Here is a 16,085-nt window from a genome sequence, read left to right as displayed (position 1 = left end):
TTCCACTTAGGTGAAATATTTGGGATGTTCCATGCTCAGAGTTTAGGTCTGTGAAGGAAAATTTTGACTCAGCAAAAAAATTCAATTAAACCAGGTGTGGTGGTGCACGCTTGTAATCCCAGTACTTGGGGGAAGCTGAGACAGGAGGATGGCACAGGTTTGAAGCCAGACTCAGCTACTTAGGCTCTCAGCAACTTAGTGAGACCATTTCCAAATAAAATATAAAAATAGGTCTGGGAGTATAGCCCGGAGGTAGAAAAATAGCTGAGTGTGGTGGCGCATGCTTGTAATCTCAGCATTCAGGAGGCTGAGACAGGAGGGTCGCAGTTTGTGGACAGCCTCAGCTACTTAGTGAGGCCCTGTGCAACTTAGTGAGACCCTGTTTCAAAATAAAGAATAAAAAATAGGGCTGGGGGTGTAGCTTGTAGGTAGAATGCCCCCTGGGTTCCATCCCCAGTACTGCAAATAAATAAATAAATAATAAAAAAATTAAAAATTAAATTAGCCAGGCATGGCTACACATACTTGTAATCCCAGTACTTAGGCTGAGACAGGAAGATCGCAGATTCAAGGACAACCTTAACAATTTAGTGAGGCTCTCACCAACCTAGTGAGATCCTGTGTGCAAAGAAGAAATAAAATCAAGCTGAATGTGGCAGCGTACACTTGTAATCCCAGTACTTGGAAGGCTAAGACAGGAGAATCTCAGGTTCGTGGCCAGCCTCAGCTACTTAGGCCCTCTGAAACTTAGATCCTATTTCAAAAATAAAGACTGAAAAAAAAATAGAGCTGGGGTTGTACCCCAGAGGTAGAATGTCCCTGGGTTTAATCCTCAGTACTGCAAAAAAAAAAAAAAAAAAAAAAAAAAAAAAATCAGCCTAGGTGTATAGTTTGGAGGTAAAATACCCGAGTTTGATTCCCAGTACTGTAAAATAAAATAAAATAATCAGTGTTGAGGTATAGCTTGGAGGTAGAATGCCTCTGGATTCAATTCCCAGAACCACCAAAAAAAAGAAAAAAATTCAATTAATTTTTACAGCATAAAAGGAGGAATTGTAATACTATTTTTAAATAATTTGGATGTTAAAGGAATTCTATTGACTGATTTCAAAAATATTTCCCATCATAATTAAGACTCCATATATGTGGGTACATGTGCGCGCACACACGCGTGCGGGCACGCGCGCGCACACACACACACACACACACACACAGAGAACAATATTTTATGCATCCTATTCTATTGGCTTAAAAAAATGCTATCAGCCACACATAGTGACCCATGTTTGTAATCCCATTACATAGGAGGCTGAGATAGGAGGATCGCAGGTTCACAGCCAGCCTCAGCTACTTAGGCCCTCCGCAACTTAGACCCTGTTTCAAAATAAAGAATAAAACAGGGCTGGGAATATAGCTCGGAAATAGAATGCCCCTGGGTTCCATCCCTAGTACTGAAAAAAAAAATTGCTGGTCTTAGACAGGCATGGTGGTATATACCTGTAATCTAAGTACTTGGGAGACTCAAAGTTAGTGAGGCCCTCTGTAAATGGAGAGAGAGAGGGGAGAGGGAGAGGGAGAGGGAGAAGGTACGTACATACATATATATATATTATATAATATATATTTATATTTTTTATATAAATATAAAATTTATATACTTTTATATAATATATAACTATATATATATTTTTTGTGGCACTGAGGATGGAACCCTGGGGCATTCCTCTGAGCTACACCCCCAGCCACCCTGCTTGCTTGCTTTCCTTTCTTCCTTCCTGCCTTCTTTCCTTCCTTTCTTCCTTTCTTTCTTTTATGGTACTGAGGATGGAACCCAGGGGCAGTCTACCTCCGAGCTATATCCCTAGCTCTATTTTTTTATTCTTTTTTTTTGAAACAGGATCTCACTGAGTTGCAAAGGGCCTCACTAAGAAGCTGAGGCTGGCCATGAACCGTGATCCTCCTGTCTCAGCCTACTAAATGCTTGGGATTACAAGCGTGCGCCACCACACCCAGCTTGTTCTTTATTTTGAAACATGGTCTCACTGAGTTGGACTAAGTTGCTGAGGCTTCTGTGAACTGTGATCCTCCTGTCTCAGCCTCCCAAATGCTGGGATTGCAAGCATGTACCACCATGCCCGTCTCTGTTTCAATTAAAAAAAAAAAGGGGGGGCTCTGGGTGTAGCTCAGAGGTAGCCTGCTCCTGGATTTAATCCCCAGTACCACACACACACACACACACACACACACACACACACACACACACACAGCTTTTTACAATTTATAAATAATACATTGACTTCATTATTCACTGAGTATGATAGTGTATACTTTTTTATATTTGTGTACTGGGAATGGAACCCAGGAGCATTCTACCTCCGAGCTACACCCCAGCCCTATTTTTTATTCTTTTTTTGGTGGTACTGGGGTTCCTGGAAACCCTTCTACCTCTGGGCTACACTCCCAGACCTATTTTTTTATACTTTTATTTGAAAACAGGGTCTCTAAGCCAGTGCGGCTGGCTTTGAACCTGGCGATCCTCCTGTTTCTGCCTCCCAATCGCGGGGATTACAAGTGTGCGCCACCACGCCTGGCTTTATTATTTATTTTGAAACAAGGTCTCACTGAGTTGCAAAGGGCCTCACTATGTACCTGAGTCTGGCTGTGAACAGAGATCTTCCTGTCTCAGCCTCCCAATGCTGGGATTACAATGGTGAACCACCACACCCAGCATAATAATGTATAATTTTAAAAATACTAAAGAATTGCTGGGCGTGGTGGCGCACGCTTGTAATCCTAGCATTCAAGAGGCGGAGACTGGAGGATCATGGTTCACAGACAGCCTCAGTTACTTAGTGACTTCAAAATAAAAAATAAAAGCGCCGGGCATGGTGGTGCACACTTATAATCCCCGTGCTTGGGAGCCGGAGACAGGAGGATCGCGCAGATTCGAAACAGAGACCCTGTTTCCATATAAAAATAGGTCTGGGAGTGTAACTGGAGGTAGAAGGGCTTCCAGGAACCCCAGTACCACCAAACAAACAAACAAACAAATAAATAAATAAATAAATAAGGCTGGGAATGTAGCTCGGAAGTCAAATGCCCCAGATCTGCTAAGTAAATAAATAAAATACTAAAGAATTGCCAGGCATGGTGGTGCATGCTTGTAATCCCAGCATTTGGGAGGCTGAGACTGGAGGATCACTGTATGCAGATAGCCTCAGCCATTTAGTGAGACCCTCCACAAGTTAGTGAGACCCTGTTTCAAAATAAAGAATAAAAAATAGGGCAGAGGGTGTAGCTTGGAGGTCAAATGCCCCTGGGTTCCATCCTCAGACCCGCCAATACATACATACATACATACATACATACATACATTCATACATACATACAGTACTAGGGAGGTTGAGAAAGGAAGATTGTAGATTCCAGGCCAGCCTCAGCTATTTAGCAGAACCCTGTTTCCAAATAAAAAATAAATAGGGCTGGATGTGTGGCATGGAGGTGGAACACCTCTGGGTTCATCAATCTCAGTAAGAACACACACACACACACACACACACACACACGAAAGAAAGAAAGAAAGAAAATACTGATGATTGATACACTATTTAAAAAAATCTTCCCAGCTGGGAATGGTGGTGTATGCCTATAATCCTAGTACTTGGGAGGCTGAGATGGGAGAATTGCAGCCTCAGCTACTTAGGCCTTTCCTCAACTTAGACACTGTTTCAAAATAAAGAATAAAAAATAGGTCTGGGGATGTAGCTCAGAGGTAGAATTCCCCTGGGTTAAATCCTGGGTACTGTCCCCCCCCAAAAAAAATTTTTTTTTCCTTCTGTGATTTGGAATGTCAGTATTACTATTTATTTATTTTTGCGGATCTGGGGGTGGAACCCAGGGGCATTTGACCTTCAAGCTACACCCCCTACCCTATTTTTTATTTTTTATTTTGAAACAGGGTCTTACTGAGTTGCAGTGGGGCTCACTAAGTAGTGGAGGCTGTCCGCGAACCACGATCCTCCGGGTCTCAGCCTCCCAAGCACGGGGATTACAAGCATGCGCCACCACGCCCGGCTAGTATTACTCTTTTATTTGTTTCTCAAACACTTCTTTGGTCTCCTCTAGTCCTTGTTATCAAAAACTGCAGAGGGACATGGTGGCACACACATGTACTTGGGAGGTTGAGACAGGAGGATCACAGGTTTGTGACCAGCCTCAGCAACTTGGTGAGGCCCTCCTAAACTTAGTGAGACCTTGTTTTAAACTAAAAAATAAAATAGGGCTGGGAGTATAGCTCAGAGGTAAAATGCCCCTGGGTTCCATCCCCAGTACCTATGTATGAATGTATGTATGTGTATGTACATATATATATATATACACACACACATATATATTTATGTAATTTAAGCTGATGCAGTGTATGTGTGTGTGTGTGTGTGTGTGTGTGTGTGTGTGTGTGTGTGTGTGTATTACTGGGGATGGAACTCAAGAGGCCTTCTACCTTCAAGCTATACCCCCAGCCCTATTTTATTTTCTAGTTTAAAATGGTCTATAAGTTTTGGAGGGCCTCACCAAATTTCTGAGGCTGGCCACAAACCTGTGATCTTGTCTCAGCCTCCCAAGTACTAGGAATACAAGCATGTGCCACCACTCCCAGCTTGAATATCTTTTTAAAGATGTGATTATAATGTTGGACCATGAACTCTTAATTTGGCTAAGAAAGAAAGAACAGACTTGAGTTGTAAGTCAGTGTGGTCTAAATGTAATTAAGGAATTGTAGGTGGGAGTACTTGGGCACAATATCTAGGGTAGAAAGATATAGTCTTAGAGCAAAATGCGTATGCATAAAATTTTGAAGCTGCCGGGCATGGTAGCACACACTTGTAATCCCAGTATTTGGGAGGCTGTGACAGGAGAATCCCAAAGTTGTGGCCAGCCTCAGCTACTTAGTGAGACCCTGTTTCCAAATAAAAGAAATAAAATAAGTCTGGGGGTATAGCTTGGAGATAGACTGCCCCCTGGATTCAATCAGTAACACACACACACACACACACACACACACATACACACTATCAGCTGAGCACAGTTGTGCATGCCTATAATCCCAGTACTTTAGAGACTGAGACTGGAGAACTGCAGATTGCAGGCCAGCATGTAGTAACTTAGAGAGACCCTGTTTCACAATAAATAAAACAGGGCTGGGGGTATAGCTGAGGCTGGCCTGAACTGGTCATGATCCTTTCTTTGCCTTCCATGTGCTAGTATTGCATATGACTATAAGTGACACTGGGCCTGGTGGTACATACCTATAATCCAAGTACTTAGGAGCTGAGAAAGGAGGATCATAGGTTCAATGCCAGCCTCTGCAATTTATTGAGGCCCTCAGCTATTTAGTGAGACCTTTATGCATGAATGTGGAAAAATATAAAATAGGGCTGAGCGTGTCATTTGTAGGTAGAACACCCCTGGGTTCAATCCCCAGCACCAAACAGAAACAAAAACAACCCAGCTCAGAGTGACCCATTTAAAGTGTATAGTTCAGCCAGACATGCTGGCTCATGCTTATAAATCTCACTACCTGAAAGGCTGAGACAGGAAGATCAAAGGTTTAAGGACAGCCTTAGCAGGTAGTAAGAGTCTTATGAACTTCACTTCTGAGACCCTGTTTCAGAATAAAAATAAGAGCTGAGTGCGTAGCTCAGAGTTGGAATGGCCCTGGCTCAATCCCCACTACCACACACATCATCATAATAGTAAAATTCAATGCTGTTAATATAATCACAGTTGTTCAACAACCATTGTACTCTCAGTTTTAGAAAATGTTCATCTTTCCAAAAAGAAGCCCAGCTCATTAGCAGTAACTCCTCACCCCAACTCATTTTTTGCCTATTCTGGATTTTCATGTAAATAGAATATTACAATGTGTGCACTTTATGGCCAGTTTCTGTTTTCAAGGTTCATCCATCTTGTGGCAATATAAGTGCTTCATCCCTTCTCATGGCTGAATAATATTCCATTGTATTAATATATTGCATTTTATGTATCCTATATTAATTGATGGATACCTGGTTGTTTCTTAGTTTTAAGCTATTGTGAGTAATACTGTTATGCACATTCTTATATAAGTTTTTTGGTTTTTTTGTGGGATTGGGGATGGAACCCAGGAGCATTCTACCTTTGAGCTACACCCCCTGCCCGATTTTTTATTTTTTATTTTGAAACTGGGTCTCACTAAGTTGTGGAGGGCCTCACTAAGTAGTTGAAAGTAGCTGAGGCTGGCTGCAAACCGAATCCTCCTGTCTCAGCCTCCCAAATGCTGGCATTACAAGCGTGCGCCACTGTGCCCAGCTCATGTATAAGTTTTTGTACAACTATGTGTGTGTGTGTGTGTGTTTCAGTATTAGGAATTGAACCCAGGGACATTCTACCTTTGAGCTACACCCCAAGCCCTATTTTTCATTCTTTATTTTGAAATAAGACCTCACTAAGTAGTTGAGGCTGGCCACAAACCTATGATCCTCCTCTCTCAGCCTTCCAAGCACTGAGATTATAAGCGTGCGCCACCAATCCCAGCTCAGATATATATTAGTTATGTGTATCATTTACTTATTATGTAGGACTGGAATTGCTGAGGCATATGGCAGCATTATGTTTAAAATTTTAAGGTAGCCGGGCGTGGTGGCGCATGCTTGTAATCCCCGCGCTTGGGAGGCTGAGACAGGAGGATTGCACGGGTTCGAAGCCAGCCTCAGCTACTTAGTGAGGCTCTCAGCAACCTAGTGAGACCCAGTTTCCAAATAAAATATAAAAAAGGTCTGGGAGTACAGCCCAGAGGTAGAAAGCCTCTGGGTTCCACCCCCAGTACCACCAAAATAAATAAAAATAAGAAATAAAAAAAGACTAAAATTTAAGGTACTGCCAAAGTAGCTGCATCATTTTATATATTCTCACTAGCAACATATGAGTTTTTCAATTTCTCCACATATAGCCACCAGTACTCATTACTTGTTTTCAGAGTAATAGCAAGCAAACCCAGGGCCTCACACATGCCAGACAAGCACTCTACCACTCAGCTATGCCCCCAGACCCCATATGATGCATTTTGAGTTAATTTTAGCTTATATGGTATAAGGAAGGGGCCCAGTTTGATTCTTCTGCATATGTATATCCAGTTGTCCAAGGACCATGTGTTAAAAAGATGATTCTCTCCTCTACTGAATTGTCTTGTTGCTTAGTGATGACTTACATGGTACTAGATTCAATATTCATTTTTTCACTTATACCTGTTTTAATTCTCAGCAGTATTGACATGGTTGACTATGACCTCTTTCAAATATTGTTTTCTTGGTTTTTCTTGTACAGTCTATAGGTTCCTTGTTTCCTGACAAGCTTTTAACTGTTGGGTTTTCAGTTACTGTGTCTATATAACAAATTATTGTACAATTTAGAGTCATAAGTCATTTATTATGTTACAGTTGGGTTAGGAATTTAGACTTTGAAAAGCAGAGTCAGCCAGTGTCTGCTCTGGGATGTATGGAGCCTTAGCTGGGAGGCTTGGGCTGGGGACGAGTGTTGGCTGAGGCCTGGGCACTTGCTTGTCAAGCAGTTGATGATGGCTATTGGCTGGAGACCCGCAGTTCATGTCCACATAAGCCTGTTCATGTGGCTTCTCTGTGTGTGCTGGTTTGAGCTTCCTCAAAACATGGTGATTGGGTTCCAAGAACAAGCATCTAGAGGGAGAGAGAAGAAGAGGAAACCTGGGACGGTGTGGCCTTTATGACCAAATTTCAGAAGTCACAGAGCATCACTTTTACCACATTTTAAAAATCAGTCACCAAATCTTACCCAAATTTAAAGTAAGGAAAACAGATTCCACCTCTTCATGGGGAATAGCCAGGTTCTAAAATAGCATGGGGGCAAGGAATGGATTCAGTGACAGAGCACTTGGCTAGCAAAGGGTGAGGCTCTGAGTTAGATCCCCAGCACCACAACCAACGCACAAGAAAAGAAACATCGCTGTGGCCTTTTGTAGAAAAACAATCTGTCACAGTCTTTTCTGGCCACACAGTTCACACTCCTCCCGTAAGGTCTTCCCAAGTTTCATCCCACTGTGGCACCATACTCAGGCCCGAGGCTCAAGAGCTCACTGAGGTCGAGCCTGGAAGCAGCTGATACTCTTTGGGTACAATTCTTGATTACAGCTCCTTGACTACAGTTTCACTTGATCTGAAAAACTATGAACTAGAGAGGCAAATACTTGCTTTTCCACTATTATCCAACATACAGTGTTAAGGCACAGTATAATCTCCCCATTTCAAAAGGCGGAAGCCAGGAGGCACACAAAAGCCACTGATCCAGAGCAATTGTCTTTTTATATTTTCTCCCTATATAACCCTTTCTATTCTCAGAGCTTTAAATATCATCCATATCTTTGTGAATTTCAATTTTCTCAACATCTCTGAATACACTAGAATATGCAATTAACCATTTTATGCCTTTACTAAAAGATCTCACAGATACTTTCAAATTAACATATTAAGTTGAACTCTAGTTTTTACTTTACCTAGCTTCCCCTGCAAAAGTGTGTTTCCCCCATTTCCTAGTTGTTCAGAGCAAAACTCAGGACTCAGTCTCAATTCTTCACTCCTATCTTTTCTTTTTCACTATTCAGGATTGAACCCAGGGCCTCACACAAGCAAAACATATGCCTTACCACTGAGCTACATCTCAGAGCCAACTCGGTCTTATTCTCTCATCGCTCTATCCAATAATCAGCAAGTTCTCTATTCCTTTCTCCAAAATGTACTCATTATGCTTTTCTCACCTAGATTATAAAAATGTCCTAATTAGCCGGGCATGGTAGTGCATGCTTGTAATCCCAATATTTGGGAGGCTGAGGCAGGAGGATTGCAGGTTCATGGCCAGCCTCAGCTACTAGCTGTCCTTTATAAAACTTACCCACTTGTAAGTTATATGCTTGTGTATCATCTGTCTCCCTAACTGGATTGTAAGCCCTACTAGATCAGCCTCACTCTGCAACTTAGTGAGACCCTGTTTCAAAATAAAGAATAAAAATAGGGGTGGGGGTATAGCTTGGAGGTCGATGCCCCTAGGTTCAATCCCCAGTACTACAAAAAAGAAGTCCTTATTAATCATCCTCTTGCATTCTTGCTTCTTTCTAATTTCCTTTGACAGAACAGTCAGAGTACTTCAGACCTAATTCATAGTTCTGACCAGGATACTCTCTTATCAAAATCTTCTGTGAATTTTCATACCCTCTAAGTCAAACCCCAGCCTTTGTCATGGTCTGCAGAGCCTGAACCTATCCCTTGACCTTATTCTCTGCCATTTGCCTCTTACTCACTATGTTTTATTTCCCCGGAGTGTGTTCCAGTCCCTGAATTACCAGCTCCTCAGAGAGTCTGTACACATACTATTCCTTCCACCTTAAGTACCTTCTCCTGACTTACTGCCCCCAAAGAAATCAAGTCTTCATCCTTCCAAGCATGGCATTCCTGACCATTCTAATTAAGTAGGTGTAGGTACCACCCCATTATTGTCATTGTATTGTTTGTGTCCTTTATAAAACTTACCCCACTTGTAAGTTATACCCTATTTGTTTACTTGTGTATCATCTGTCTCCCTAACTGGATTGTAAGCCCTACTAGGTCGGGGCAATCTGTTTTATTCACCATGGATAGCTAGTGCATAGCAGAGTGACTACTGCATGATACATTCTCAAAAAATATTTGTAGGCCAGTGCAGTGGCACACATCTGTAATCTCAGCCACTAGGGAGGATAAGGAAAGAAGACTCCAAGTTTGAGGGCAGACTGGGTGACTTAGTGAGACCCTGTCTTAAAATAAAAAACAAAAAGGTTTGGGGAAGGATGTACCTCAGAGACAGAATACTCCTGAGTTGAATCCCCAGCACTGCAACAGTAAACAAATGTTTGTTGAATATTGTTTAAAGGTATCCTTGGTATAATTAATATGTAATTATTAATAATGTTAAATTATTACTTCCTAATTCTTACTGAAAATAGCTTTATTTTTCTTTTCAGTAATTGCCCCTCCTTTTTGGCAGCTGCCTTAGCCAGAGCCACATCAGATGAAGTACTTCAGAGTGATCTTTCTGTACATTATATCCCAAAGGAAACGGATGGCTCAGAAGGAACTGTAGGTGAGTACCTTTGTACATTGTTTAGAAATGTTAAAATATTCCCCGCAAAAAAATCTACAAAATATTAAGTGCAATTACATTTGCCCACCAGCTGATTAAATAGTGGTAATGGGGGGACGTGCAACAAAAATTCAAATAAATCAGTAAAAAGAGGGAAGACCGAGTATAATGGTGCATGCCTAAAACCCAGCTATTTGGGAGGCTGAGAGAGTAGGATTGCAAGTTTAAGGCCAGCCTGGGCAACTTAGTGAGACCCTGTCTCAAACTAAGAAACAAAAAGGTCTGGGATTCAACTCAGTGGTAGAGTACCCTTAGGCTCAGTCCTTTTATCCTCTGCTCAAAAAAGCAAAACAAAACAAAAACAAAAAACAGGTTAAAGAAAAAAAAAATGCAACGCTGGGCGTGGTGGCGCACGCTTGTAATCCCAGCATTTGGGAGGCTGAGACAGGAGGATCACAGTTCGTGGACAGCCTCAGCTACTTAGTGAGGCCCTTTGCAACTCTGTGAGACCCTGTTTCCAAATAAAGAATAAAAATAAATAGGGCTGGGGGTGTAGCTCGAAGGTAAAATGTAAAGGGACTCATTAAGTAGCTGAGGCTGTCTGCAAACTGCATTCTTTCTGCCTCAGCCTCCCGAATGCTGGGATTACAAGTGTGCCACAATGCCTGGTTTTTTATTCTTTATTTTGAAACAGTCTTACAAAGTTGCAGAGGGCCTCACTAAGTATCTGAGGCTGGCTGTGAACCTGTGATCCTCCTGTCTCAGCCTCCCAAGTACTGGGATTACAAGTGTGCTGCACCACGCCTGGTTCCCAGGGGCATTCTACCTTTGAGCTATTCCCCAGCCCTATTTTTTTCCCTCCCTCCCTCCCTCCCTTCCTTCCTTCCTTCCTTCCTTCCTTCCTTCCTTCCTTCCTTCCTTCCTTCCTGTGGTACTGGGGTTCCTGGAAGCCCTTCTACCTCCGGGCTACACTCCCAGACCTATTTTATATTTTTTTTATTTGGAAACAGGGTCTCCTAAGCCAGCATGTGCAGCTGGCTTTGAACCTGCGCGATCCTCCTGTCTCTGCCTCCCAAGCGCGGGGATTACAAGCATGCGCCACCATGCCCGACTTATTCTTTATTTTGAAACAGGGTCTCACTGAGTTGCAAAGGGCCTCACTAAGTAGCTGAGGATGTCTGTGAACCATAATCCTTCTGCTGGAATTACAAGTGTGCACCACCACACCTGGCCATCCCACCCCTTTTTAAGTTTTTGTCTTCAAACAGGTTCTCACTAGGTTGCTGAGACTGTCCTTAAATCTGCAATTCTCTTGTTTTAGCCTCCAAAGTGCTGGAATCACAGGGATGTACCACCACACTAGGATTCAATTTCTTCTCCTCCTCCTCCTCCTCCTCCTCCTCCTGCTGCTGCTGCTGCTGCTTCTTTTGTAGTATTGGGGATGGAATGCTGGGACTTTCTCCCTTCTGGCTTCACCTCCATACCTATTTTGTATTTTATTTGGAAACGGTCTCATTAAGTTGCTGAGAACCTCACTAAGTAGCTGAGGCTGGCTTTGAACCTGTGCGATCCTCCTTTCTCAGCCTCCTAAGTACTGAGATTACAGGCATGAGCCACCACATCTGGCTCCTTTTTTTTTTTTTTTTTTTTTTTTGCAGTACTGAGGATTGAACCCAGGGGCATTCTCTCTCTGAGCTACACCCCCAGCCTGATATTTTATCTTTATTTTGAAACAGGGTCTCATTAAGTTATAGAAGGCCTCACTAAGTAGCTAAGGCTGGCCACAAACCTGGGATCCTCCTGTCTCAGCCTCTCAAATTCTGGGATTACAAACATGCACCACAATGTCTGGCTGGCTCTCCTATTTTATTTTTGAAACAAGGTCTTACTCAGTTGCAGAGGGCCTCACTAAGTTGCCAAGGCTGTCCATGAACCTGCAGTCCTCTATCTCAGCCTCTGAAGTACTGGTATTACAATCATATGCGACCACTCCTGGCTACCCCAAAACTTTAAAAATTTTTTTTCTTTATGTATGTGGTACTAGGGATTGAACCCAGAGGCATTTACCTGCAAGCTATACCCCCAGACCTTTTCAGTTTTGGTTGAAATAGGGTCCCACTAGGTTGCTGAGAGTCTGACTAAGTTGCTAAGGTTGGTCTCAAACCAGCAGCCCTCCTGTGTTAGCTTCTCAAGTACTGAGATTAAAGGTATGCATCAACAAGCCTAGATAAACTTTAAGAAATTTTAATAGTTTATGCTGTTTGTTTTGTTTTAAGCATTTGTTTATAAATATGGTACATAGTCAGGCATGGTGGCACATATTTGTAATCCCAGCTACTCAGGAGGCTGAGGCAGAAGACCCCAAATTCAGGGCCAGGCTAGACATAGGAAAACCCTGTCTCAAAATAAATACAAAAAGGGCTGGGATGTCTGTAATCTGAGTTCTTGGGAGGCTAAGACAGGAGGATTGCAGGTTTTTGGCCAGCTTTGGCAACTTAGGCCCTCTGCAGCTTAGTGAGATCTTGTTTCAAAATTAAAAAATAAAAGAGCTAGAAGTGAAGCTCAGAGGTAGAATCCCCAGTGGCACATGTGGGCATGTGAGCATGTGAACACACACACACACACACACACACACACACACACACACACACACACACAATGGGGCTTGGAGTATAGGAGGTAGAACACCTTTGGGTGCAGTTCCCTATACTTAAAAATAAGAACTGGCATTGTGGCGCACGCTTGTAATCTCAGCATTTGGGAGGTTAAGACAGGAGGTTCGAAGTTCTCAGACAGCCTCAGCTACTTATTGAGGCCCTCTGCAACTCAGCGAGACCCTGTTTCAAAATAAAGAATAAAAAAATAGGGCTGGGGTTGTAGCTCAGAGGTAGAATGCTCCTGGGTTCCAGTACTTAAAAAAGAAAAGAAAAGAAAAGAAAAGAAAAGGAGTGAAGCATATATGAGTTTCAATTGAACTGCTAGATTCCAAAGACTGTGAGAGGCAGGTATAAGAGTAAACATTCATGTTCTTCCTTTATCTTTCTAGATTTGGGGAGGGAGCTGCTAGTCAGATTGAACACAGGTTCAATATATCTTCAGGCTACATCCCTAGCCCTTTTTATTTTTTGTTCTGAAACAAAGTCTTGCTAAATTACTGAGGCTCTGGTCTCAAACCTGTGATCCTACTGCCTGTTTCCCAAGCACTGGATTATTTATAAGCATGTACTACCATGCCCCTCTAGATTTTATTATATTTAAGTTGTCAAAGAAGGAGTCCGGTGTGGTGGCACACACTTGTAATCCCAGTATTTGCGAGGCTGAGACAGGAGGATTGTAGGTTCACAACAGTCTCAGCTACTTAGGCCCTCTACAATTTAATGAGACCTTGCTTCAAAATAAGGAATATTAAAAAAAATAGGGCTGGGGGTATAGCTTGGAGGTAGAATGCCCCTAGCACCCCCCCACAAAAGGAATTATTCTGCTTGGTTTTACCAAGAGTTACTAATTCACCTAGAACCAAACTGTTCCATAGTCATGTTGGATAGAATTCCTGCTACAGATCATTGGTCTTTCCTCTGGTACAAGCCTTGTAATGAAAAGATGGGAGATTAAATTCTGCTTCACTGCAGCCAGGGTGATGGCTGACTCAGCTCCAGCTCAGTACGACATTAATGACTGATGAATAATTTACAGCTGTGAGGGGGTGGACTGCTACTTTGGACCATTTCATTTTTTCGCACCCCCTTCTTATTTTTCCATTTCGTATGGCAATTATTTATATACTGATGTCCTATAACACTCCCTGCAGAAGAATACTTAATGTAGCAAGACTGAAGTGCTGCCTTACACGCCTACTTTGGAGGGCATTTCTGAATCCCAGAACATAGCAAAAGTAAAATGAAGGTTTTTTTTTTTTTTTTGGTTAATATCATTGATCATTCTGATTTTGTATTTTTCCAAGAGATTAACTCAGCAATGCTATTGCTGTGATTCAGACTATACATAATCCTAAACTACTTGCAAATTCTTAATCTGTTTAATCCAAATCATGCAGTGTGAACTGCACTAAGGAGAATCTCTATAGAGAATACTGTTTACCCACGCATCACAGTGGGAAATGAGCAGACTGAATAAGGCCTGCAGATACTGGCTTAAAGGTACTGCATGGAGGTCCCAACTGAGGTTCTTTTTCTTTCCTCTTCTTTGTTGTTTCCAAAAACAGACTTAAAAAATCTTTAGCCTAGTACTTGGGAGGCTGATACAGGAGGATTGCAGGTTTAAGATCAGCCTCAGCAACTTAGTGAGACCCTTAACAATCTAGCAAGACCTTGTTTCAAAACAAAAAATAAGGCTGGGCATGCAGCTCAGATCTAGAATGCCTCTGGGTTCAATCACCAGCACACAAAAACAATTAAAGTTTTTTTCATGTGAAGGTCATTTCTAACAAAATGACCTTTCATATCTGATTTGGTACCAATTTTATTTGGTAGATGTAACTCCTGCCCCAACAGCATAAAGCCAATTTGATATATCCCAATGAAAATTAAGAATAATTTGAGCTGGGTGTGGTGGAGCACACTTGTAATCCCAGCATTCAGTAGGCAGAGACGGGAGGAGCACAGTTTGTGGACAGCCTCAGCTAGTTCACGAGGCCCTTCACAACTCAAGTGAGATCCTTTTTTTTTTTGTTTTTGTTTATTTTTGGTGGTACTGGGGATGGAACCCTTCTGCCTCCAGGCTACACTCCCAGACCTATTTTATATTTTATTTGGAAACAGGGTCTCTTAAGCCAGCGAGGCTGGCTTCGAACAAGGGTGGGATTACAAGTGTTCGCCACCATGCCCAGTGATCCTGTTTTTTTTTTTTTTTAAGACTAAGCATTATTTGAGAAAATTACTGCTAATATGGAGGAAATTTAAAGAATTATGAAAAGCTTGTGTAAATAAATGTTAAAATCTAGATATTTTCTAGAAAAATATAAATTAAGTTTACCTAAGAAAGAAATGGAGAAAATTGTCAAGAACAAAAAAAGTACATGGAGCCAGGCGTGGAGGCGCACGCTTGTAATCCCAGCATTTGGGAGTCTGAGACCAGAGGATTGCAGTTCGTGGACAGCCTCAGCTACTTAGTGAGGCCCTCCGCAACTTAGTGAGATCCTGATTCAAAATAAACAATAAAAAATTAGGGCAGGGGGCATAGCATGGAGGTCAAATTCCCCTGGCTTCCATCCCCAGACCCGCCAAAAAAAAAGCACATGGGGTGAGCTGGGCGTGGTGGCGCACACTTTCCCAGCATTCTGGAGGCTGAGACAGGAGGATTGCGGTTTGTGGACAGCCTCAGCTCCAGCTACTTAGGCCTTTCGCAACTCAGTGAGACCCTGTTTCAAACATAAAAAGAATGAAAAAATAGGGCTGGGGTGTCGCTCGGAGGTAGAATACCCCTGGATTCCATCCCCAGTACCACAAAAAAACAAAAACAACAAGAGCAACAACAACAAAAAGCCCATGGAATGAACAACAACAACAAAATAGCATGTGGAATGGGTGACTCTCTAGGTGAACATTATTTTTAGTACTGCAGATTGAACCCAAGGCCATTGTACTTCTGAGCTATAATCACACTCTTGCCTGCCCTTTTTATTTTTAATTAATATTTTTTGCAGTACTGAGGATGGAACCCAGGGAAATTCTACCTTTGATCTCCATCCCTTGTCCTATTTTTTATTCTTTATTTTGAAACAGGGTCTCACTAAGCTGAAACAGAAGGCTCACAGGTTCAACAACAGCATTAGCAACATAACAATATTCTCAGCAATGTGGCAAGACCCTGTTTTAAGACAAAACATAAAAAATAAAAAAGGCTGGGGGTGTAGCTGGGAGGTAAAATGTTCCTGGATTAAATCA

The 16,085-nt window shown here is 42.1% G+C and overlaps 1 protein-coding gene across 1 annotated transcript in view; it reads left to right on the top strand.

Moving 5' to 3' along the window:
* PPM1E (protein phosphatase, Mg2+/Mn2+ dependent 1E) overlaps positions 1–16,085 on the top strand; it is a gene marked incomplete at both ends in the record, with an annotated part of 121,316 nt that overhangs the window by 80,375 nt on the left and 24,856 nt on the right. The window contains one exon of the mRNA XM_080712689.1: positions 10,064–10,182. Coding sequence (XP_080568815.1) covers positions 10,064–10,182 — 119 coding nt within the window. The remainder of the gene's footprint in view (positions 1–10,063; positions 10,183–16,085) is intronic.

The sequence above is a fragment of the Muscardinus avellanarius genome (assembly GCF_963383645.1).
Source record: "Muscardinus avellanarius genome assembly, chromosome: 16".
Lineage (NCBI taxonomy): Eukaryota > Metazoa > Chordata > Mammalia > Rodentia > Gliridae > Muscardinus > Muscardinus avellanarius.
The sequence above is the reverse complement of the archived record's forward strand: the minus strand, read 5'-3'. Positions and strand labels throughout refer to the sequence as shown.